The sequence below is a fragment of the Pseudogymnoascus destructans genome, assembly GCF_001641265.1.
Source record: "Pseudogymnoascus destructans isolate 20631-21 unplaced genomic scaffold scaffold_3, whole genome shotgun sequence".
In the NCBI taxonomy this organism is placed as follows: domain Eukaryota; kingdom Fungi; phylum Ascomycota; class Leotiomycetes; order Thelebolales; family Thelebolaceae; genus Pseudogymnoascus; species Pseudogymnoascus destructans.
Genome location: NW_020167522.1, coordinates 1,564,331 through 1,586,869, shown reverse-complemented (window position 1 = coordinate 1,586,869; position 22,539 = coordinate 1,564,331). Strand labels below are relative to the sequence as shown.

Genomic DNA, 22,539 nt, shown 5'->3' with positions numbered 1-22,539 from the left:
GTTTGAAGTCTATCAAATCGATGGTTTATGGGAAGTCGGGGTGGGTCATCGATTACTCATCACACTACTTCACGTGAGCCTAGTAAATTTACAACAAATTTAAGGAATGACCCTTAGAACTATAAATCAATACGAACAGATGTAGATACCTCAGATATCTTTATTTTGAGATACTGTTTAGACTTATCTAAAATTTTGGGCTCGAAAGTCAATTCTTCTTAGGTATTATGTTGTTGAGGACTTTAAATATTCTACTGTACACATCAAATTCTATTTTCAACTCGAAAAAGGCCCCTTCACCTAAATGCAGCCTCTGCCGCTTCTCATAGATCATAAATCGTCTCTTCCTGCCAAGCCCAACACTTCCTTGACAACTCCCCAACAAATTATAAAATACCGCTTAAAATGCTTTCCCAAATATATTTCGCCACCGCATTAAGCATCAACATCATATTCCACATCTGTCCGTATCACATACTTTGCGCCCTTCCTAACCCCAGTTCCTTCATGTAGCAATGCTCCATTCGTCTCTCCATGCGGGAAAACGGCTACACTACCCATGACTGGCTTCATTGGATACGCATTCATTGTCCCCTCCTTGACACTTGGGAGGAAGAACGTAGTTTCTCCGCCTTCGAAGTCGTCATTCAAATATATTAAGAAGGTGAAGAGTGATGATCGCCTCTTAGTGGGAGGAGATGAATCATACTGATACACCCCAGCTGGCGAAATCCCCGAGGGTGGCCACGCCCCATCTTATTGAGTCAGTTTCTTGCCACACCATAACAAAGAAGAAGTAAGAATGCTTACCGATATGGCATCTATATTCCGCGCCGGGAACATATCTGTACACCCTAAACCTCCTATTCAAGCCCCTTACTTTCTTTCCACCAACATTTTCCGGTACATACTCTCTCACTCTCTCCCACAGCCGATCGTGGAATGCTTGATCAATGACCCAGTAAAAGTTATGCGCCAAAACGCTTACTTCTCCGCCATCGTCTCTCACTGGTGCATCAGGAATAAATTCAACTGCCTCTCCGGCTGCAATGATGACCTTGCATTCTGTTGGCGATAAGACGTCTTTTATGAGTCCTAAATTTGGGACAATGGGATGAGAATGCCGACTTCGTGACGGTCCAGGAGATGTGAGATGGACAGCGTTGTCCTCTGAGGTGTATAGGATCGCAGGATGGTGATTTGGCGGCTTCCTCTCCGGGCCAGGAATCGTCCCGAGGATCTTGAACTTAACCACAATAGCCTCTGGCTGTGGTATCAAGCTCCTGTCCAGAACCTTTGCATAAACTGCTTCTGGAACATCACCTTTCCTCATATTCCACACCTCCTGGACACTGATCGGGGTTTCGCCACTCTCAATTTTTAAGTTGAGATCTGTCGGTCCCGTAACCCTCAATATTGCATCCATAACTTTCAACAGCTCAATCTCGCTGTCACTCCTCTCGCCGACTGCGCTCATCCCATCCACGCCCCGGCTCAACCCAGACAGAACGTCTAAATCCCGAACCCATCGACACAGAGCACCCAGCTTGGGCTGTTGCCCCTTCACCCTCATCTCTGCCAATAATACCCTCGCCTCTGTCAACTTCCCGTCTACGAGAGCCGCGCTAATCCGGCTTGTCAAGTTCGCATCCGCCGCCGTGAGGAGGCCAGTTGTAGAAGCCTCTTTAAAATCGTAGATGGCAACACGGAGATCTTTGCATGCTTTACTTTTGATCAGATTCGGATACTTGCTAAGAACTTGCAGCGTCTCGATTGTGGTTTCCAGCTCATCTTCGGATACTATACTGGCGATGTTCTTCGGTTCGATACGAGTAGCGTCGGTGTCTGTTGATGGTGGGGTGACGGCGCCTGCTGTTGTCGGCAGAGAAGTCTTTGGGAATTTATTAGGTACATTTTGTGCACCATTGTGCTTGCGCTTTGCGGCTTTGGATTTCGCCATTGTATCTGTTGAGAGTGGTATACAAAAAGCTGCGGGGTTGAAATATTTGGGTTCGAGGGCGACTGGTCAAGGCGGTGAAGCTATCTGTGGCAGAAAAGCGATTGTGGTGAAGACGGCGAGGTTATTTGTGGCAGAAAAGATCCGCAACAAGCACAACAAACATAACGGTAACTTGGTTGAGAAATAGGAGTTGAGGCACTGAATATAGGCACCGAGTACTTCAATCTCCCAGCCATAAACCGTTTTCGTAAGAAAACAAAATTGCAGTTATGCTTTGCTGGTACCGTATGAGGTTGGCGGCGCGCCCAATGTTGACGCAGAGGGTGACCACGGCAATATTATTCGCGACTGGAGATATTATGGCGCAGCAGGCGGTAGAGCATAGAGGAATCGAGAAGCATGAATTCGTTCGTACAGCTCGTATGGCATTATATGGTGGAGGCAAGATTTAGTGGCAATGGGCATATCTGCTGGGAATTATGCTGAACTACACATAGTGATTTTTGAGCCTGCAGCAACAAAATGGTTCAAGTTTCTACAGACCAAAATCGTGTTACCAAACAAGAAATTAGAGATCTGTGCGCGTGTTGGAGTCGATCAGCTTACTCGCTCCAACGAACCTGTTCGTGTTTCTGAGCACCATGTCCGTCCTAGAGGGTGTAAGCCCCCAGGAGAAGTTGTCTAAGACATATAAGGAGCTTTACAGAGCAACTGGATGGTCTGGCCATTTGTACAGGTTGTCAATTTCTCAGTTGTTCCGCTCGGTTACCGAGTGCTTTTTGTCAACGGTTTGTTGATTTTTTGGAACTGTTATCTTAGCTACATCATCAAATAGGCGCCATGTGGAGGAGGGGGGATAAAATTCGTGTGTTCCTAAGGCTCGGAATCTCGAGTCGTTGAGAATTGGCAACTGCAACCGCAACTGCAACCGCAACTGCAGATGATAGAGCTCCTCTGATCTCTTCGACGCCCTTAGTGTCTGACCAACTCCCAATCACAACAGAGGATAATTCGTATATGCCAATACATGCTTATGCGACATGGGCAATGGATTACCCTACAAGGCGTGTACTTGCTGCACACATATATAGTCGTGCAATGGAAGAAAAGCATGTAGCTGAATAGCTTATTCATTAATGTATAGTAGCATCCCTTGCACAGTCCCGCCCAGTCCATACCAAATTACATCATCTTTACACCCCATGATATCCTCCGCATAACCCTAACGCCTCGCTCGCGAAACTCCAATCACATATAACCCAATTTCTTCCCCCCACCCCAAATCCAGCTCACTTTCAGTGGCTATCCTGTATCATACAAAGAAAAAAAAAGCCCTCCTTATAGGTAGGGCATCCACAGCGCATCGGCCTGAGCTAGGTTCATAGGATTGACCGCCTTAGCTACCAAGTCAATGATTGTCTGGTTCGCAGGTAGCATCCCCATCGGCGCCTGGGCTAAACTCAAAGTCCTCTTGACGATAATCTCGCTGTTAACTTGGACCGTCTCCCTCAGCTGACCTTCTCCCATTGATCCCGCGCGGTGGCTACTGGTGAACCAGAAGATCATTTCGTCTCGCACGAACAAGCTCAACTGTTGCTCCAGGTCAAACTCGGGTTCCGTAAGGCATCGTGCAATGGCCATAATGGCGCAAGTGAAGATGCCCTCGGTGGCTATGGGACCCATGAGAGTTTGTATGTTGGGTGTAAGGCGGAAGGGCACTGGCTCCGGGTTATGGAAGGTAGGCTTGCCAGCTGCCATCGAGGCAATCAGTTCCGAACCCCAGACATTTCCTGTGGCACGTGCGATATTGAGCTTGTGTGGGTAACGGCCGTTCATGAACAGAATGTAAGTCATGAATGTTAACGCAGCATATTGGTATGAAAAGTGCCTGCGGAACAACCAGAAGTCCGCATATGCTGGATACGAAGCTTTGAAGAAGTCGAGAGCAATCGTATGTGGAACCCATTTGTCTTGAATAGCTGAAAATATCTCCATACGGGCGTTGAGAGCGTGATCAGGGTGTTTCTAATCATTATGTTAGCATTGGAAACCATCGAGGCTGGAAATTTGGAACTTACGGCAGTCTTCGCCTCGGCCAGGATCCTTAATTTGTCCATTGTGAACAAAATTGGATCGTCCTTTAGCAGTCCACTCTTACGGCAATGGTCCTCAAAGATTCCTTGAAGAGATATATACGACGTATCATCTTGAACCATACGAATATGGGGCGCAAGCGGAATCATGAGCGGTAGATGGAAGTTGAGATTTCTCCGACGCGACTCTTTACGCTTGCTCAGTGTGGCATTGAAATGTCTGAAGAGTTGCAATATCCGCTCTTCACGTCTGCAATGTCTGGCAGCAGGATGCTGCACGGCGAAGGGATGAACAGATCCATCGTGGCCACGAATTTTGAGGCGACGATGGCAGACACCAATGGCGCGCACCAAGTCGACGTCGGGGAGGAACCGATCAATTCGGATAAAATCTTGGTTCTTATCCTTATGCTGTAAATATTGGCCAGGAACTTCCACCTCATCGAATTTACCGAATCGGAACTCGCTCAAATGTGTGCTGTAAGTCTCGAGATTTTGATGCAATGGGCGGCGATCCAGCTTAGACTCGAACTTGTCGCGCCAACGGCGGAGCTTTTGGATGTACTCGTGCATTGTTGGCTTTTTATCAACGAAATCAGCTTCAAACGACTTTCGAATATGAGCTGGCAGAATAGTCTCCGCGAACCGAGTGATGTTAGTTTCGGTGGCGGATGGGAGCTTCACATCGAGAGCATAAGAATTAGGCATGCGAGTGACATATGAAAGGCCGTCGTTGAGAAGTGCCACGATGAGCCTGTATGCATCCTCATCGGGCGGGCACTTGAAATGCTTCTGGATTTGATCGACCATTGTTTCCATAGAAAGTGCCAACAGTGGGAATGCTGTTTTGAGCACCAAAAGTATCTCTTCTGTGTGTTCCCACGGTGGCTTCTTGGTGGGTGGAGCAGCGGCTGGGGCTGGTGTCGTCGATGGCTGCCCTTGCGCATTTGGGACGCTTGTGGCGGCATTCGGATTGTTGCTAGCTTCAGCTGGCTCAGGCTTAACTGCACTACCCTCTCCATTAAGGGCAGCATTAACAACGCCATTAGCAGTCCCAGGTCTTGATCCAGCCGAACTGTCTGGCCTCACTGAAGGCGTCACCGAACGTGCCTGGGTCGGCGAGCCGCTTTGCTTTGCGGCATCTCCCACTGGAGTTTGTCTAGCATTTTGCTTGGAAGCTCTTGCGTTTCTCTCGCGTAGATCTTTGGTCTCCTGGCTCTTCTTGATTGCAAGCATATCCTCACGGTTGGTACGCAGTTGGAAGTAAAGCGCCTGTGGGTAGGATTTGGCGATCTTTGCGAGAAGGCTGTGTGCTTTCGCAGCTTCCTTGTGTCCAAGTCCAGTCAGTAATTGAGGAATAAACGTTATCCAATACCAAACTGGTGTTTCGCCCTTATATGCGTCGAATGTTTCTGCTAGCGTTCCATTCGCATCGTCGAGACTCAGTAGCCAGAGTATGCGAGTAAGCAACTTCCGAGACTTTGCATTCTTGAACAAACCGGCAGCCTCAAGGTAACAACTAAGGGCGTTCTTCGCAAACTCATAATTTGTTGGGGTTTCCTTAAATTGACGGTCATTGTAGTAGCCCCATTCGGCCCATGCCTTCGATAGCTTGATATCAAAGAATAACGCCATGCCAAAAGCCTCTTCGGCCTCGCTCTTCTGGCTAAGTTTCTCGAGGAACATTCCCTTCAGAGTGTAGAACTCTGCTTTCTGCTGTGGACCGAAATAATTCAGATTGGTGTTATTGATGACATCTAAACCCTGATTCAATTCGTTCGAATCTTGGTAATGACACTTTGCTTGCTCCCTCAGCTTCAAGAAAGCTTCTTGAATCTCGATGTTTGGCAGTGTATAGATCCTGCTAAGTTGGCTGATACAAACTTCTGGCAGTTGATGCTTCCTTGCGACATGGGCGAAACGATTTATAATCCAAGCGGTCTCGTGGTATCCACGGTAGGCAAACGAGGCGCCATTGGCGTTTTGCCCTTGTTGGGGCAGAAGGGCCAAGTAGGTTGAGTTGATGAGTCCAAATATGTGCTGGCGCCAAGTAACAAGATCTTGCCATGCCATAATATCATCCCATACATTCGGCAGGCGATCTCGCCAGGTACCAAGTAGTAGCTTCAACTCTCCAGATTTGACATCCAGATTTGCTTGGGTCGTTTGAGCTAGGCTTTGGCATATTACGCTAGCATCGTGAAGCTCAACAAGCTGCTGGAAGTTCTGAAGTAGAGGGATATGTGCATTGGTAATCCGCTTAGGAAGCTGGTGCCATTTGCGGATTGACAGTTGTATAGCCTCATCACATACCTTGCTGAAATCTGCCGTGGTTTCTGTTTTGTTGTGGAACTTCAGAAGGGACATGAAGGCCTGGAAGAAAGTTCGGCGAGGAGTTGGCGCATCCATGACTCCCTTGATAATCGCATCGAGCTGATCTCGAGGTTCTGGGGTCTGCCATGTTTCCGGGTTTCTCCAGGCACATTCAAGGAGGAGATCCTGAAAGTTCTCATGCTTGGCGAAGTCTTGTAAGATATCCCATTGCTGCAGTTTCTGAGCGCATAGCACCCAGTGGTCTTCCCAGAGCATGTATTCACCGGATGAGAAAGGAATCGCACCAGTTCTTGCTTTAATTTGAGCGGCCTCGTACATCTTTTGCGCGCTGTCCCACATCCCGTTTTGTTCGTAGGAAAGCGCAGCATTTGTCTCGACAAACTGGCAGCGGCGACGCCACGTTCCATAAAAGAGATCATCCTCTTGCAAACCAGCATACAATTCTACCAATGCGTCGAGGTTGCTTTCCCTAACAAGTGCACTATCTGTCGTGGGCTTGATGGCGGCATTCTCCAGTTGAACAAGCGCAGTATACCATGCATCGTAAGTTTTCGCCTCAAACTTCATGACATGGGGTGGTATCTTGCAATCCGGCCACGACCTAGCTGCTCCCTCAAGAAGAGACTGGACAACGTTTGGTCTTTTATCAATTTGGCGGGAGTGGTAATCCTTCGTCAGGAGAGACACGATTCCACGCTCCAACTCCCCGCGTTCATCCTTGGCCATTGCTGACCAGTAAATTGGGAACAGAGAAACCCAAATTTCATGCGCCGTATCTGGATCTAAGTGCTGGAGCTGAGTCAAAGGTTCCATGATGTCGCAGACTATGACGTCGCCCAGCTCTCGTACGAACCGGCGATGACCTGCTATGAACTCATCATATTTGTCGTCATCCATCAAATTGGGCTGTCGTGCATCCTTGGCATAGTTGCCAAATAGTACCGACGCTGGAATGGTCTTGAAATCCTCATGGTGCAGTTGAATTGGCTTGTTCATCTCAACCGCCCCAACAAGTAATTGCGACGCCTGGGCAAGCCAGTAAGAATCTGCCAAAGTATCCCAGTTCTGCGATGTGATGATATATGTGAGTCTTGCACTAGCTGTTGGCGATTGGCTCTTGTCAAATATAGCCATGAATCTATTTCGCATGTCGACGTCTTGAGCTCTTGTACCGATCAAAAATGCGTGTTCCATGCGCACCGTTAATTCGGTGCGAGTAATCTTGGGATCCTCGTAGATGCGTATTACTAGTTCTAAGAACTTGATGAGCAGGGTTTGGTCTTGTCTGTTCTCGAATGTCAACATCTTATGTAGCACGGCAGTCTTTTCTTTGAGCGTTGGCCATGATCCTTCAGATTTGAACACCCAGCCATCAACCATGTCGAGGATCTTCAGGCACAATTCGGTGCTTTGAGACTTTTCAACAAGGGTTGCGAGGACGCTAAGGAACGGCCTGCGGTAATCGCCAAGCACTTCCATTCGCATAGACATAATGTCAATAGCTTTGAGCATTAGGCCAGTCTGTATCTTGAGATCGTACTTATTCATGAGGCCAGTGGGCTCATGTTCCTGTTGCGCTGCAGCTGCTACAGACTGCGTGACAGCTGCCGCGTAATGAGCGACATGCTCCTTTGCAAGCTTCGTCTGGAGAGCTCTCATTATCGCACTTATAATCCCTTGATCCATCTCAGAGGGCTTTCTCTGCGCGAGAGTCCAGAGGATGTTGATTCCGGAGTTGTAGTTGCCAGATGACAGATCCTCCGTTGCAGTGGTAGATAAAAATGTTATGATTTCAGACGTTGAAGCCTCAGCCTCGCCGTCTGCATCGGCATCTTCCATCTGCACATCGTCTGGGACGGCATCGAGAATGGCTTTCAGCAGAGGCTTTAGCGGGCGCCCATCGTCTCCATTCTGGCAGCTCGAATGAAGGCAGTCTTGAATCTCCGCATTGTCGGACTTGATGGATTTTTCTAAGATGCGCTGCAGATTCGACATGTTCTTCTGAATCCACTCATCAGTTTTGGTGTTAACTATGACTCTTACAACTTGCAGCGTGTTGATCATGTTTGTAATGAATTTGTCGTCCGGTTTCTCCTTGTCAGTTCCCCCGCTGGCAAGAGCTGCTGTTGTGCGGTCACTAGCAAGCATTATATCAGTGACGTTGGGGAAAAGATCAACATCTAGATCGCTCCAATACTGCGGTTGTAACAGGTTCTTCAGCAGTGAAATAGATTTCGTGATCATCTCAATTGATGAGGATGGAGGGGCCGGAATTTGGTACAATGCTGGCTCTCGTTGCTTTGCAGACTGGAGTGGGTATCTCTCTGGCAGCGCAGCGATGAACTCCACAAGGTATTTGATCATCTTCTGGCGGTACACCAATGGGATTTGGTATTCGGCTCTGTCTGGTGGAGAAGAACGAGCCTTTTGCGGCGAGGCCTTCTGCGACGACGGGGATGAAGATTCGGCAAGTGGCGTACTCTCTATCTTCCTCTTCTTGGCGTTAGGAGACTCTGACATCACGCGTGCAGGACTGGTTGCCTTGTCCTCTACTCGGGTCTTCTCCCATTCCCAAATCAAATTCATGAGCTGGAGGACTAGACGTCGGCTCTCATTCGAAGCGGTTGTTGGCTGAGCAATCTTCCTAAATGAGGAGATAATGGAAATAACAAACTTGTCGCGGGATTCATAGAAGAGCTCATCGTGCTTCACAAGGAAATGGAGGATGCTCGTCATCTGCTGCACATTCTGACCTTCCTCGGCCAGGATTCTGCGTGCACCCGAGGCCCAGATAGGATTTCGGTCTCCCGGTACAGAGTTGCATCTCTTCCGAAGAACAGGAGCCAGTAACTCGAGGGTCTGCGTTACCAAGGTCCTACCCTCGTTTTGATTTGTTCGTAACAATGAGAGGTAGACTTGGACAACTATTTTCGCAGGTGTTTCATAGTGAGCAATGAAATACCCGATGACCACGTAAGCTGCGTGTTTATTAATCACATCTTCGAGTCTGATATACGTCCAGCCGAATTTGATGATATCCTTTCGCGCATCCTGCAGGATACCATGATAGTGCTTTACAAGCATGGCAGAGAGTTGAAGTACCTCCATTCGCGTGTGGTCAATGCCAGGTTGAGTAAGGTCTTCGTTTGGATCCCCAAGACTGGCACGCCATATCTTGGTGTGGATGGACTCAATGACGGCTCTATCAATAAGGCGGGGGGATTTCATCGAGCCAGTCCGCGGCCATGTTCGCATTACATCCTTGGCAACAATCGGGTTGACAATGTTGTGAAGCAGGAAGGCTTTGGTTTTCTGGGATGCTGTCTTGCTTGCGTAAACGTCCAGAGAGCGCAGTACAATCGATTTCCAGTAGTCGATGGATTCGTTGCAAATGATGTTCTTGTAAATATACGAGAAGAACTGTTGGCTGGGCTTAAAATCCCCGCAAGTCACTGAATCTACGAGCCCAAAAAGCGCGTCCAGGTCTTTCGGGTGAATCTCAAGGAACTTTGTGAATATAATCATCAATTGCTCTCCAGCTTGCTCGGCAGCCAGACGAAGATTTGAGGGAAGCGAATAGTTGCGAAGGCGCTGTTCGAGATTTTTGCCGACCAAGCGGAACCACATGAGATTTTCCTTCTTCTCCATCCATGCTTCTGTGCCTGGATATTTGCATACCGAATGCATAACATTGATAGCGTTGATGACAGCAGCATATCGTGTCTCTTTATTCTCCGCGCCCATATCGCCGCAATTCTTGATCAGCATGTCCACGCTATTTACCACAACACTTCGGAGTGGTGCACTGTCGGGATCCTCCAAGAGCTGCGCCAGGAATCTGCCATACTTTTGCTCTTCAATTTTGCCAAGCAACATCATCCATACTTCATTTGGATAGCGGTTGAGATACTTATATAGCGGTGCCCTAAATGGGCTGTATCTTGTTCGTCGGAGCTTATCTTCAAGATCTAGGACGGTTTCCACTAAACGTTCCTTGAAATGTTCGGCGGCAGGTGGGAGGAGATGGAAGATATTGAAGACAGCAGCGATAATCTTCATCTGGTCGTTCTGCTCAACCAAAGTAAAAGAGATTCGTTGAAGTGCATTAGGCTCTGCAAGAACTTTGATGTGGTCTAGAAGCCTTGACCCAATCTCAACTTTGAAGTACGTTGTGAGGAGTTGGAGCAGCCTTGCCAGGCCATCTAACCCATGGGTGCTTAGCCTTCTAGGATCTTGAAGGTTTGCCAGGACAGGTCGCAGGCCATTCTGGAGAAGATCTTTCGGCAGTTTGGTGGTCTGAGAAAGGACAACTTTCAGGGCATCGTTCGCAGCCTCGATAGTCTGGCTTGATTCGGAATACAGACATTTGAAGAACACCGACACAATCTTCGTTCTTGTGGCGTTGTTCGGCCCCTTTTGAAACTCTTCGAAGCCCATCGCAGTGGTGAGCATCTTGATACAGGCGACCCTAAGACTGATAATATGTTCATGGGTTCGCTGCTCCGCTGGCTTTCCCGCGAGTGACTCGTCGGCAGCATCAGCAAGTGCCAACGACTCCATCAAAAGACGATTCAGAACATCATCGAACTGAACAAAGTCAGGTTTCAGGCCCATACAGTATGTCACTGCATCAATGTATCCAATCTGTATGGCGAAGGGCAACGCTCGCAATGGCTTGCTGTAGATGGGGTTCAAGATATGGTCCCTTTGAGGTTCCAATAGCTCCCAGACTTCCGCACCAATCGTTTCTGATATAGTTGTCAAAGCTTTCTGTGACGTTTCGCGAACATGTCGGTTGAGATGCGACAGTCCGGAGCCGAAGAGCTGGCACAGATGTGGTAGTCGAGATGTAAACTGGGGACGAGGCACTCCTGGTGGAAGAGGGGCTGGTGGCAAAATATCCTTTTTTGTAGAGTTCTTGGTCACTCTCTTCAACAGTATTTCGAGGGTCTCCTGTGCCCCGATTCGCGTCTTCGCGGGCAGGTCTTGCGGCATATCTTTGATGACATACAACAAAGACTTGACATAGTCAAATTGTCTGTCGCTAATCCAGCTATCGCCAATATTCAACTTTGTTACCAAGAGGTTAATGCCGAGGCTACCCCCAGCCTTGGTAAACCATTCCTCTTCGTAGCAACTATGACAAAACACGTTGCTGAGGTGTGTAAAGAATGGCAATCGACCAACTTGGGCGGAAGAACCAAAGATGATCGCAGTGGAGTCGAAAACCTCTCTCAGTGCTCGCTCAGCTGCCTCACGCACAAGGATATTGTCTGATGATAGCGATTCGGTAATGGCATCGGCAAGTACTCTGCTGTCTATAACAACAGGCCCCTCACCAGCTTTGATGTTGAATGGCTGGCGTTTGAGCTTAAACTCTGCCAATGCATTTCCGACTTCCAAAATGGTTAGATGTCTACAAACACCAAGTAGTGTTGTTAATGCCTCGTCCTTCAGATCCTGGATTGATACGGAAAACATGAGAGTCTTGATAAGCCTCTTTAGCACCTCTTGCTCCAAGTCTTTCTTCATAACAGACCTCTGGCGGTCGTTGACCTCCAGAGCAGAAAAATCGGCATTGCTGTCTCTCGCAAGAAGGTCCTGGGCTTGCAGACGCACAAGGCGCCCGAAATCTTCTGGGAGGTTGTCGTATCCGATTCTAAGCTTAGTCTGTGCCTTGACGAAGTGGAGTGCTTGCTTTTTGTAATATACATCGGATTTCTTGGCGGCTGCTCCTTTTGGAATTTCCATGAGCTTTCGAATGGCCAAGTCTATGCCAATATCCACAGGGAAAGCCCTATCCTTCTTAGACCCGTTAAGCTTTAGGTCAAAACTAGCTCTATCGTCAGAGTATTGCTGAAAGGTAAGAGCTGGTGCACCAGTCATGAATTTCCGATTTCGGCCGCCGAGTTTTCCGAGAATGCGCATGGTTGTATGCGCATGAAAGTGGCTGTATGGATTAGGACGCAGATGGTCGAAAAGTGCGGTCATAACTTCCTCGATCACGGGTGCCATAATAGGATCTAGGTAGTCCGCCGTCAAATTGTCAACGCAAAGCTCGAGTGTCCGTAGGCCCTGTCCGACAAGGTCTGAGCCCGCCCGCAATGCAACCACGAGAGGCCGCATCAAGTAACTCAGGTGCGGCAACAGGTTGCTTAATCGCGCGGGTACTGTCAAGCATAATTCAACATACAAATCTCGGTCTGCTGGCTTCCGAGCTGCCATAAGCAAATTATTGAGTACTTCAAGAAGCATCTCAAGAAGTGGCAGAATCTGCTTATATAGATGCTCAAACTTCCCTCCTCCAATACTGCGGAACAGAGACCTTAGAAGAAGGAAGTAATTCATCGGCTCCTCTGCGGTAGTGGAGAGTTCGATAGATTTGGTGACGATATCGAGCACGTGAGGTAGCAGGACCTGCTCGTTTTGGCTTGAGAACAACGTCACAGCCATGAAGGCAAGCTTGAAGAGTCGGAGTAAGATTGAAGATTTCTTGATGTCCGCAGTTCCGACTTGGTCGATTCTATCCATTAGGAATCGAAGTAGCATTCCTGCAAAGCTTGGTGAGGTGGCCTCGCTCGCGAGAAAGTATTGAGGGACATGTAAGAGAGCAGTATGCTCGAAAATCATGTTATAGAGGTTAGGTATCTCCTGGTGGAAGACTTCATGGAATGTAGCAGGGTCAATGCAATGGAAGACTGTGGCAAACGTCTCGAGAAGATCCTTCTCTTCCTTGCTGCTAGACGTCATATAATGGTTGGCCATAAACTCAACTGGTGATGAGTATTGTGATTCCGCTGCCGGCTTCTCGATCTCGTAATATCTGAACACATACGCGCCCTCTCGGAAGAGCTTGATGATGACTTGAACCTCTTCCGCTGAAAAGCCATACGAGACTTCTTGCCAATGTGGCGTTGCGTTAGCTGGGTCAACGGGGGACCCAATATTGCAGGCTTTGAGCTGGTAAAACATGTTCTTGAGGCCATTCATAAGATTCTTGAACAGAAATTTGTTGTCTACAACAGGGTCTGCTCCACGGTCGCGCGGATTTGACGTCTTGATAGGTGTAGCAGTGAATATGTCGATTTCGTCCCAATCCGGCGGATGCTCCAAGTCGGCAAGGTAGTTGTCTGGCGCAGCTTCATCTTTCTGCTGTGCATAAGTTTTTGACAGCTTGATGGCATTCGGATATTGACGATTCATCGCTTCAAATTTGTCGCCAATGGCGTTCAGAATCATGATTAGGTAGTGCCGTGCATCCGCCTTGTTCTCCATTCGGGCAATGCATTCGGCCATGTTCAACAGCAGCTTAGCACTCATAGTCTGAAAGCTGGTCCCCGGAAAGCTATCCATCAAATTCTTCGTGTACACCTCCACTGTCTTGCGGATTTGATTCGAGTCTAGCTGGTCGCGAACGTGATGTATTAAATCCGCAAGCATGCTGTATGCGAGAGGCCGCATGGTATCATAGACAGTAAGACCGTCTCCAATGAGAGTCCTCTCATCTAGGAGCTCATCGATTTTCGTCAAAAAGATCTTCCTGAAGTTAAAGTTGATGATGTGTCTGATAGCAACCAGCAACTCCTTCCTTGCTGCAGACTTCTCTCGTGGACAATCTTGTAATAATCTGACCACTATGCCAGGCAGTGTCTGGAGGAATTCTTGTAATTGTTGGGAATAGACTCGCAGAAGGTATGCGAGAAAGCTCATAGTCTTGACTTGGGCTGTGATAAACTCTCCAAAGGCGGCCCTGTTCCGAATATTAGGGCTGACTCCGGTGAAAATTTGGCCTTTGCCTTTGGCCTCCGCATGTGCTTCTTCTTGAGGTTTGGCTTGCAGCATGAGCACAACCTTTATCAGTGGCACAAATTTCTTCACATTCGCAGGAACTGTTTGGCGGTAGACCTGGAATATTGAGACGACTATAATCGGGCATTCAGCCAGAACTTTGAACGATTGAATGCCTTTTGACAAAGGGCGTGTTTGCTGTTGGGGGTCGGCACCAAGGTCTGAGACGGATGCCACCGGAGAGCCTGGCCTTGGAGATTGGAAATTCTGGGAGCTTCCTGGAGTTGACGGTACAACAGCATTCGTCGCCGATGGGCTCGGGTTGTCCAATTGCTCGTGTACTACGGCGGGCATGTCATCGAACATCTCCTGTATCAGGCTGAGGAAGTCTTGGACCTGGTTGTTCCCCGGTTGTTGGAGGACTTTTGTCTGATGGCGCATAATGTCCATGATCGTCTTAACGCAAAGAATGGCATTGTCTTCATTTTCAACCCTGACCAGTCCTATGAGGACATTCACCACATCCACAGTATATGGTTCGAACGGTTCAGGCGGACTCGTGGGCAGCCGGTGTAGAGTTTCCAGGACACAATTACGCAGTTTCTATTTCCGTTAGACCTGACTGATATGCGTGCGATATATGTAGTTTGACCATTGTCATACCTGCTCTGGATTTGTACTTATGAAGACAGGCTGGCCCTTCAGCAACTGAATGAATATGGGGACCAGCTTCTTCAGGAATGTGGGATAAGCTTGTGGTGTGGTATAATGTTCGAGGCTGTCGCGCAGCTGCGTCGCTGCGTCCACCCGGAGTTTAACATCTAGAGATATCAATTAGAACAATTCAATTCAGTGGCATGGAAGCCAGCTGCAAGTAAATACAGCTACCAGAGGATGGCATACCGAGATCTGGATTGCTGAGCCTCTGCACCACGATGTCAATAAGATTGGTCGACATAGCTACGGCATCTGGACAGGCGCAGCCGTCTCAAGTATGCGACCTCATGCGCTGTTTATCGCTGTCTAGAAATATATCTGATTGTTTTGTAGTCGGCTCGGATTGTCAACTCGAAATAGGTGTTTCCTCCAATGTTGCGCTGCGCAAAGGTGGTGGTGGAGGGGTTGTTTGAATGTCGAGGCTCCGTCTCCTACGCGGTAGCTTTGGCTCGCGATTGTTGGAAAATCAAAATCTGGGGGTCGTTGTCACCAAAAGACGCTTAGATCACGTGCAATACTGGGGAGCTAAGTCCCGATTAGGTTTGGTGCAAATTTAGTGTAGCCAATGGAAAGACGTACCTGAGGAACGGAACGGAATAGGCGCTACATTATTCCGAATAGTGGAATTGTGTGAAACGTTTATCCGAAGGACGAGGCAAAGACAATCCGTGTTTCCAGAATTTGCGATAACGTAAGTCGTGGCGTAACGCGGGGGATGGCGTAACGCGGGGAATTCACCCCGCCGACTTCTGATAACTGTGAATAACTCAACAATGGTTCGCTGTAAAAGCCTGGGTGTTGCTGAGCGTGAAACTTTAATAGCCCAGGCAGTATTAGACGTCCAATCTAAGAAGTATAAGAGTGCATATCACGCTGAGAAAGTGCTGGGGCTGCCGAAGAGTTCAGTGACGCGACGCGTCAATGGAGGTTTGACACGCTCCCAAGCCCGCCAGAAACAGCAGAATTTATCAGGCGCGCAAGAACAGATACTTCTAAAGTGGATTAAAAACCTAACAATCAGCGGCTATTCTCCAGGGCATCGGTTGTTGAAGGAAATAGCTGAAGAACTCCGGTCGCACCGGTCACTCAATTTTGACGACGCGACGCCAAACTTACTTCTACCCCAACCACGATTTTCCCTCGGTCGCGACTGGGTACCACGATTCATACAACGACATCCCCATCTACAGGTCGCTATTGGGCGACGGATCGAAACTGTACGCATGGACGGTGCAACAAAACCAGTGCTTACGGCATGGTTTAACGCGTACACCAAGGTGGTTCAAGAGTTTGGAATCACGCAAGAGAACACATATAACATGGATGAATCCGGATTTTCGATTGGGACAATGGAATCTACTCGAATTATACTTGATTCAACACTTCCTACGAAGCATCAAGCGCATCCTGGCCGTCAGGAATGGGTTTCGATGGTTGAGTGCATCTGCGCAGACGGAACCATCCTCCCACCACTCGGGATCTTTAAGGGCAAGAACGTTCTTCAATCATGGATTCCGCCCGCAGTCATCGACCAGTGGTTCTTCTCTGCAAATACGAAAGGCTGGACAAGCAACCTCCATGGGTTGGAGTGGTTAAAACGCATCTTCGAGCCAACAACACGTACAAAAGCAGATGGTCAGCACCGGCTTCTTATATGTGATGGCCACGACTCACACATTAGCGGGAGTTTCATTGCGCATTGCATGCAGAACCATATTGTATTACTGATACTTCCCCCTCATACATCGCACTTACTACAACCACTGGATGTTGCGATATTCGGCCCGCTAAAAAAGCGTCTGACAGCAGCGCTCTCCCCACTCAACCAAGCGCAACTTGCGCACATACAGAAGTATGAATGGATGGAGGCATACATCCAGGCACGGCTTGATGTATGCATCTGAGTCAGCATACCGTGGCGCTGGCTTGTTTCCTTTTAATCCCCAGCAAGCATTGCGTACGCTGCTCAATGCTGAACCATCAGTCGAGGCTGACCGACCAAAAACACCACATCAGTATGATATTTTTGACCGAGTCTTTATCAACAGCTCCCCCCCAGATGGGATGACCTTACGCTCTGCAAATGCGCTCCTTACAACTACGATTAATAGTGGTGGGGTGCTGTCAACACCAGTGCGGACGTACATCCAAAAACTCACAGTTGCATCAGAGCAACTTTGAGCACGCAGCATTGTCCACCAACTCGATGCCAACAACCTGCGATCAGTTATAAAGCAACGTACGGTACGTACGAAGGGGAAAAGGGTTATTCTGAAGGGTCACTTTCATGTTTCTATGCAAGAGTTGTGTGATGCGGTGATGGAGGCGGAAAAGGCGACACATAACCCAAGTAAGAAAAAGCGCAAAACAAAGGATAAGAACGTCTCCTCAGACATTGAAATTGATGAGTATATTGAGGAAGAAGCAGGGGAACAATCTAAGAGTGACGGTGGATCATGTATTATCGTTGATTGTAGTTAAATTTACAGATTTGTTGTGTTCTCATCAAAATTCCACCGCGTTACGCCATCCCCCGCGTTACGCCACAACTTACGTTATCTGAGGTTAATGTACAGAGAATCATAACGTATTTCACATGCGAGTCGCCCTCCCCGTTTCTCACCAAAAATTAAGAAACCTATAATAACATAATGTATTTCACATGCGAGTTCCTACCTAACTAAGCCAGTTGCCTACCCCATTTTACAACCCAAAATCATGAATTTTGTAACTAAATATCTCAACGACTATAAAAATGTATATTTAGCCTTTTATGGGCATTTAAAGTGTCTTATTTCAATTTTAGCCCCTACTTTAGACCTCATGTACTTGCATAATGAGTGGCCAACTCTACTAACGTGGTTGTACACCGAGTCGTGAATGTCACCGAGTCGTGAACTTTTCCCTACTTAGCTACCTACGAACTTCAACACGCGTTTCCTCCACAACTACCAATGGAAATCCAAACCCAAGAAGCGCGAATCATTCTAGCTATTGAGGCTCTTCAAACATGTAAATCGCTTAATCGCAGGTCTGCATCAATACTATATAAAGTGCCTTATTCTACGCTTACTGATAGAATGGCCGGCCGACCTTCTCGACGCGAAACCAAAGCCAATAGTCATAAATTGACTGAGCTAGAAGAGGAAGTGATTATTCGAAATATATTGGATATGGATGCAAGAGGATTTGCACCTCGGCCTGCTAGTGTGGAGGATATGGCAAATTATATCCTTGAATCGCGTGGGGGAAAGCACGTTGGGACGCGGTGGGCATATCGATTTATACAACGCCGCCCCGAGTTAAAGACACGTTTTAATCGCGTTTATGACTTTCAAAGAGCCTTGTGCGAAGATCCTGAGCTTATTGGAGCGTGGTTTCAACTTGTGCAGAACATGAGAGCAAAGTACGGCATCCAAGACTGCGATTTCTACAACTTTGACGAGACGGGCTTCATGATGGGCGTTATTAGCTCAGCTTTAGTTGTTACGCGCGCCGATCGATGTGGCAGAGGCAAGGCAGTTCAGCCTGGCAATCGGGAATGGGTACAGCAATTGTTTGTGTGAATGCTGAAGGGGAGTATCCCTCCGTTTTTAGTAGTTCAAGGGAAATGTCACCTTTCAAGTTGGTATACTGAAGGCGGCCTTCCTCACAATTGGGTAATTAAACCAACAAGCAATGGATGGACCAACAACGAGACAGGTCTAGAATGGCTTCATCACTTCGATAAACATACTTGCAGTCGTGCAAAAGGACCATATCGGATGTTGGTTTTAGACGGGCATGAAAGTCACGAATCAGCTGCGTTTCAGGAATATTGCAAAGCAAACAACATCATAACTCTCTGTCTACCTCCTCACTCGTCTCACCTAACTCAGCCACTTGATGTTGGGTGCTTTAGTGTTCTTAAACGCATGTATGGGCGTCAAATTGAGACCTTTATTAAGGCTCATATAAACCATATTACAAAGGTTGAGTTTTTTATAGCTTTCCACGCAGCTTATAACCAGTCAATAACAACTCAAAACGCCAAAGCTGGATTTCGCGGAGCTGGTTTAGTGCCCTTTGATCCGCAAGTAATCATTTCAAAGCTAGACGTCAAGTTGCAGACTCCTACACCTACAGGACCCCCCTCTATAGACGCTGATCCTTGGGTTTCTCAAACGCCTCGCAACCCAATAGATGCTCTCTCACAGACTACTCTAGTTAAAAATCGCATTGCACGGCACCAAGGAAGCTCGCCAACCCCCATTTTTGCTACTGTTACTGCATTAACTAAAGGGACAGAGATTTTGGCACATGAAATGACTTTATTGTCAGCTGAAGTCCGCACCCTTCGAGCAGCAAACGAAGCTCTTAGCAAACGCCGGAGGGCTAAAAAGTCTCGTGTCCGTCAAGGGTGTGCACTTTCTGTAGGGGATGCACATGATGATTAGTCCCAAAGGGCAGTTACGGAGCAAATAAATCGCGAGAAGCGCTCTGGAGGGGTTGGTAGGAATGAGGGGCAACCAGGTGTACGACATTGTGGCACTTGCGGGGGGGCTGGCCATAATGCACGAACTTGTCAGGAGGTCATAGAAGTACTTAGCTCATCAGATTCTGAATAGTTTTAGTTTTAATACATGTTGTGGTTGTTTAATTATACCTTACAGTGGTGGGTATAAAAAAGTTTCACGACTCGGTGTACAACCACGTTACACTTAATCCCTTTTATAATAGTTATTAGGGTTAGCACAAATACTGATGAGCATTAGGTCACATGAAAGTCATGCGACTTTCAATTTAAAGAGCTTTATTAGTAACGTCCTTCACTACTAAGCTGGCCACACCCCTAAGCTAGCCACTTTTCTTGACCTACCTAAACTCTTACTTTTAATTACATATTTCTCTATAACGCAACATAGAGACGCCTCGTAAAGATGGACAATTGAACCTTGCCCTCTAAGCTATGAAAAACAACCCTGCTTTAAGCGTTTAGAGTGATGCTTAGATCTATGGCATCCCTTGATTAACACTAGTGACACGATAGGCAGGTGTTTCTCTATAACATAAGAGCCCACCTAACTCTGTAAAATTAGACAAACTAGAAGAGGAGTGTAACGCTAACTTCTAAACAATAGAAGACACATAGGTTTCTTGTGTAAGATTGACTTGACAGAGGAGGCAGGGGATTAGACACAAAGGCTTTCCAAGTAACTGCCATACTGACATTCGTTGCACTCAGTTTGCTATCAAACTCAAGAGCAAACTTAGAAATCTCCTCCTCAAACCTACAAGTCACTATACATATTAGTACCGTATTGATCAATACGATTACATCATACGATTAAGGCCATGCCCTAACCCATGTCTTGATCGAGGCGCTGAAGACTTGGCACGGTTTAACACGAGGTGGATGATCTCCGACCCCTTGTATCCATCTACGCACGGTGTGCTATCTACAGCATGCTAGTACGTAAAGGGTACTAATTAGTAGCTAAATCCCATTCTTTGGCCTCCTAACTTAACACATGTAACATATGAACTAGCTGTGAGCTACAGGCAAGACAGGACCAAGGGGACCTTGAGGACCAATGCTGTATCCATGTGCAAACCGCCACCAGATAACCAGATAGCCTACCATGTAATGTGTTACCCCGTGCCATGCCGAGCCAGCCCATCGCGATTCGCAAGCCCGTCCCGCTGTTCACATGGTGGATGCCACCCTGCCGCTAGATTAGCAAGGTTCAGGGGTCACGTTGGCTTATCACACCAACAACAAGAGCAATACTACTCAACGATTGCTACAACCCTCTATGATTCATTACACGTAATTGCTCCTTAGTTACTGGGCCGATATTACCACATAGCATATCTCTACAACCCTCTATGATTCATTACATGACATCACTTCTTAGTTACTGGGCTAATACTACACATGACATATCTCTATCAACTAGAGGCCTAGGAACATGAATGATAGCTTCAAAAGCTTCTACAACCCTCTATGATTCATTACACGTCATCGCTCCTTAGTTACCCACAAGAACAAGAGTGGTTAAGTTATGACATAATTTGTCTATAGGGGTGTTACGATTATAGCTTACAGTTGTTACAGTTGTTACGGTTGTTACGGTTGTTACGGTTGTTACGGTTGTTATGGTTGTTATGGTTGTTATGGTTGTTACGGTTGTTACGGTTGTTACAGTTGTTACGGTTGTTACGGTTGTTACGGTTGTTACTGTTATGATGGTCATAGAGGTCAGATGCCAGTCCAGGAAAAGTAATCTAGATTGAATCTAAAGAGAGAAGAAGAAGAAGAAGGAAGGAAGGTAAGGCTATTCCTCATAACATACAGTTGTCTGCTTAGCAGTTGTAACCTTGGTGGCTAAGGCTACACCCGTAATCCCCATAACAACCGTAATAACCATAATAACTGTAACAACCGTAACAACCGTAACAACCGTAACAAGCTGTGACAAGCTGTGAGCTGTGAGCTGTAATCGTAACACTACCCCCCCCTAGTAAGATTGATCTCCTGATCAAGAGTAAGATTATCGTGGCTTCTGCAGGTATTTTCAGTGGAAAGCTTGTGTGAGTTCAGGTGCATTGTTGAAGTTTGTAGCAGGATACCAAGTGTTGTCTATGGGTGGTTCTTCCATATAGAACAGCTTCTTCCGTAGGGGTTTAGAATCTAGGATTTCTTCAACTTCCCATTCAAGTTCATCTTCTATAATGATTGGCAGGGGTGGTTCATGGTGCTGGCCTTGTAAAGTATCATCTGAGCCAAGTCGTAAGAGGTTGCTATGAAACACAGGGTGTATCTTCATGCTTGGTGGTAGCTGGAGTTGCAATGCACAAGGACATGTAATCCGTGACAGGAGTCAAGATCAAGGACAAGAAACCCAATCTACTACAAACAATGAGGACTGCTTAGAAAGCCACACCTACAATAGAAGGGAAACACTACTCGAGGATCCAGAACACCAAGCTACCCTTCGCATTTGGGAGCTTAAAGACCACTCAGTTATGAGCACCTGGAGCCAAGCCCAGAGAGAGGCTGCGCTTCAAATCCAAAAGCAGATGATGGAGGATTATGATCATGTCACCCAGCTCTACAATACTACCCTCCAGAAGAGTCGAGAGGAGAAGGCTACATATGATGACAATATCAGCCAGCTACAAGAGGTTATCCAAGCTCATGAGCAGACAATGGCAGGACAAGCTGCTGTTGTGAAATATCTTGAAAATGAGAAGTCAAAAAGCAGCACTACTCGCAATAGAGAATCACACCAGAAATCCACTAAGATCCCAGACCCTCCTACTCTCACAAACCCAAATGGAGCACTTTGCAAATCAAAACAGGAAGCCAGCACCAAGATATAAGATAGGAGACCGAGTCTGGCTTTCTACTCGGAATATCAAAACCCAACGACCCTCAAAAAAACTTGACCATAAGCAAGTTGGTCCATTTCAAATCCTTGAGCGAATTGGGAATGTTGCATACCCGTGCCATTATAGCAGGCTTCACTTCTTGTCCTTGGAATTGTCGAGGTCAGGATCTTCTTCTGACTTTGTTGGTATCAGGAACTAGACACGTATGTGGTGAAGGCCCTATTATGCAGTTGTCAGCCGTACGAGCCACTCAAGAGGAGCACACTTCTGTCA

General features: G+C 47.2%; 2 protein-coding genes across 2 annotated transcripts; both read right to left on the bottom strand.

The window, feature by feature from the left end:
• Positions 1-144: 144 nt before the first annotated feature.
• On the bottom strand, positions 145-1,972 carry VC83_01728 (uncharacterized protein). Its single transcript, XM_024465402.1, has 2 exons — positions 811-1,972; positions 145-755 (listed from the first exon to the last, which is right to left on the bottom strand). The coding sequence occupies exons 1-2, from the start codon at positions 1,958-1,960 to the stop codon at positions 436-438; spliced, it is 1,470 nt and encodes a 489-aa protein (XP_024327246.1). The 5' UTR covers positions 1,961-1,972; the 3' UTR covers positions 145-435.
• Positions 1,973-15,341, bottom strand: VC83_01727 (uncharacterized protein). The gene is made up of 4 exons (XM_024465401.1): positions 15,079-15,341; positions 14,839-14,996; positions 4,039-14,778; positions 1,973-3,985 (listed from the first exon to the last, which is right to left on the bottom strand). The coding sequence occupies exons 1-4, from the start codon at positions 15,131-15,133 to the stop codon at positions 3,299-3,301; spliced, it is 11,640 nt and encodes a 3,879-aa protein (XP_024327247.1). The 5' UTR covers positions 15,134-15,341; the 3' UTR covers positions 1,973-3,298.
• Positions 15,342-22,539: the final 7,198 nt, after the last annotated feature.

Bases quoted from the DNA above. Each gene is read 5' to 3' on its own strand.
- VC83_01727 (XM_024465401.1), bottom strand. From the start codon at position 15,133: ATGTCGACCAATCTTATTGACATCGTGGTGCAGAGGCTCAGCAATCCA. The intron at 14,997-15,078 runs GTATGCCATCCT...TGATATCTCTAG, and splicing joins GCTCAGCAATCCAGATCTCG to ATGTTAAACTCCGGGTGGAC. The intron at 14,779-14,838 runs GTATGACAATGG...TAACGGAAATAG, and splicing joins TAAGTACAAATCCAGAGCAG to AAACTGCGTAATTGTGTCCT.
- VC83_01728 (XM_024465402.1), bottom strand. From the start codon at position 1,960: ATGGCGAAATCCAAAGCCGCAAAGCGCAAGCACAATGGTGCACAAAAT. The intron at 756-810 runs GTAAGCATTCTT...TGACTCAATAAG, and splicing joins GGAATATAGATGCCATATCG to ATGGGGCGTGGCCACCCTCG.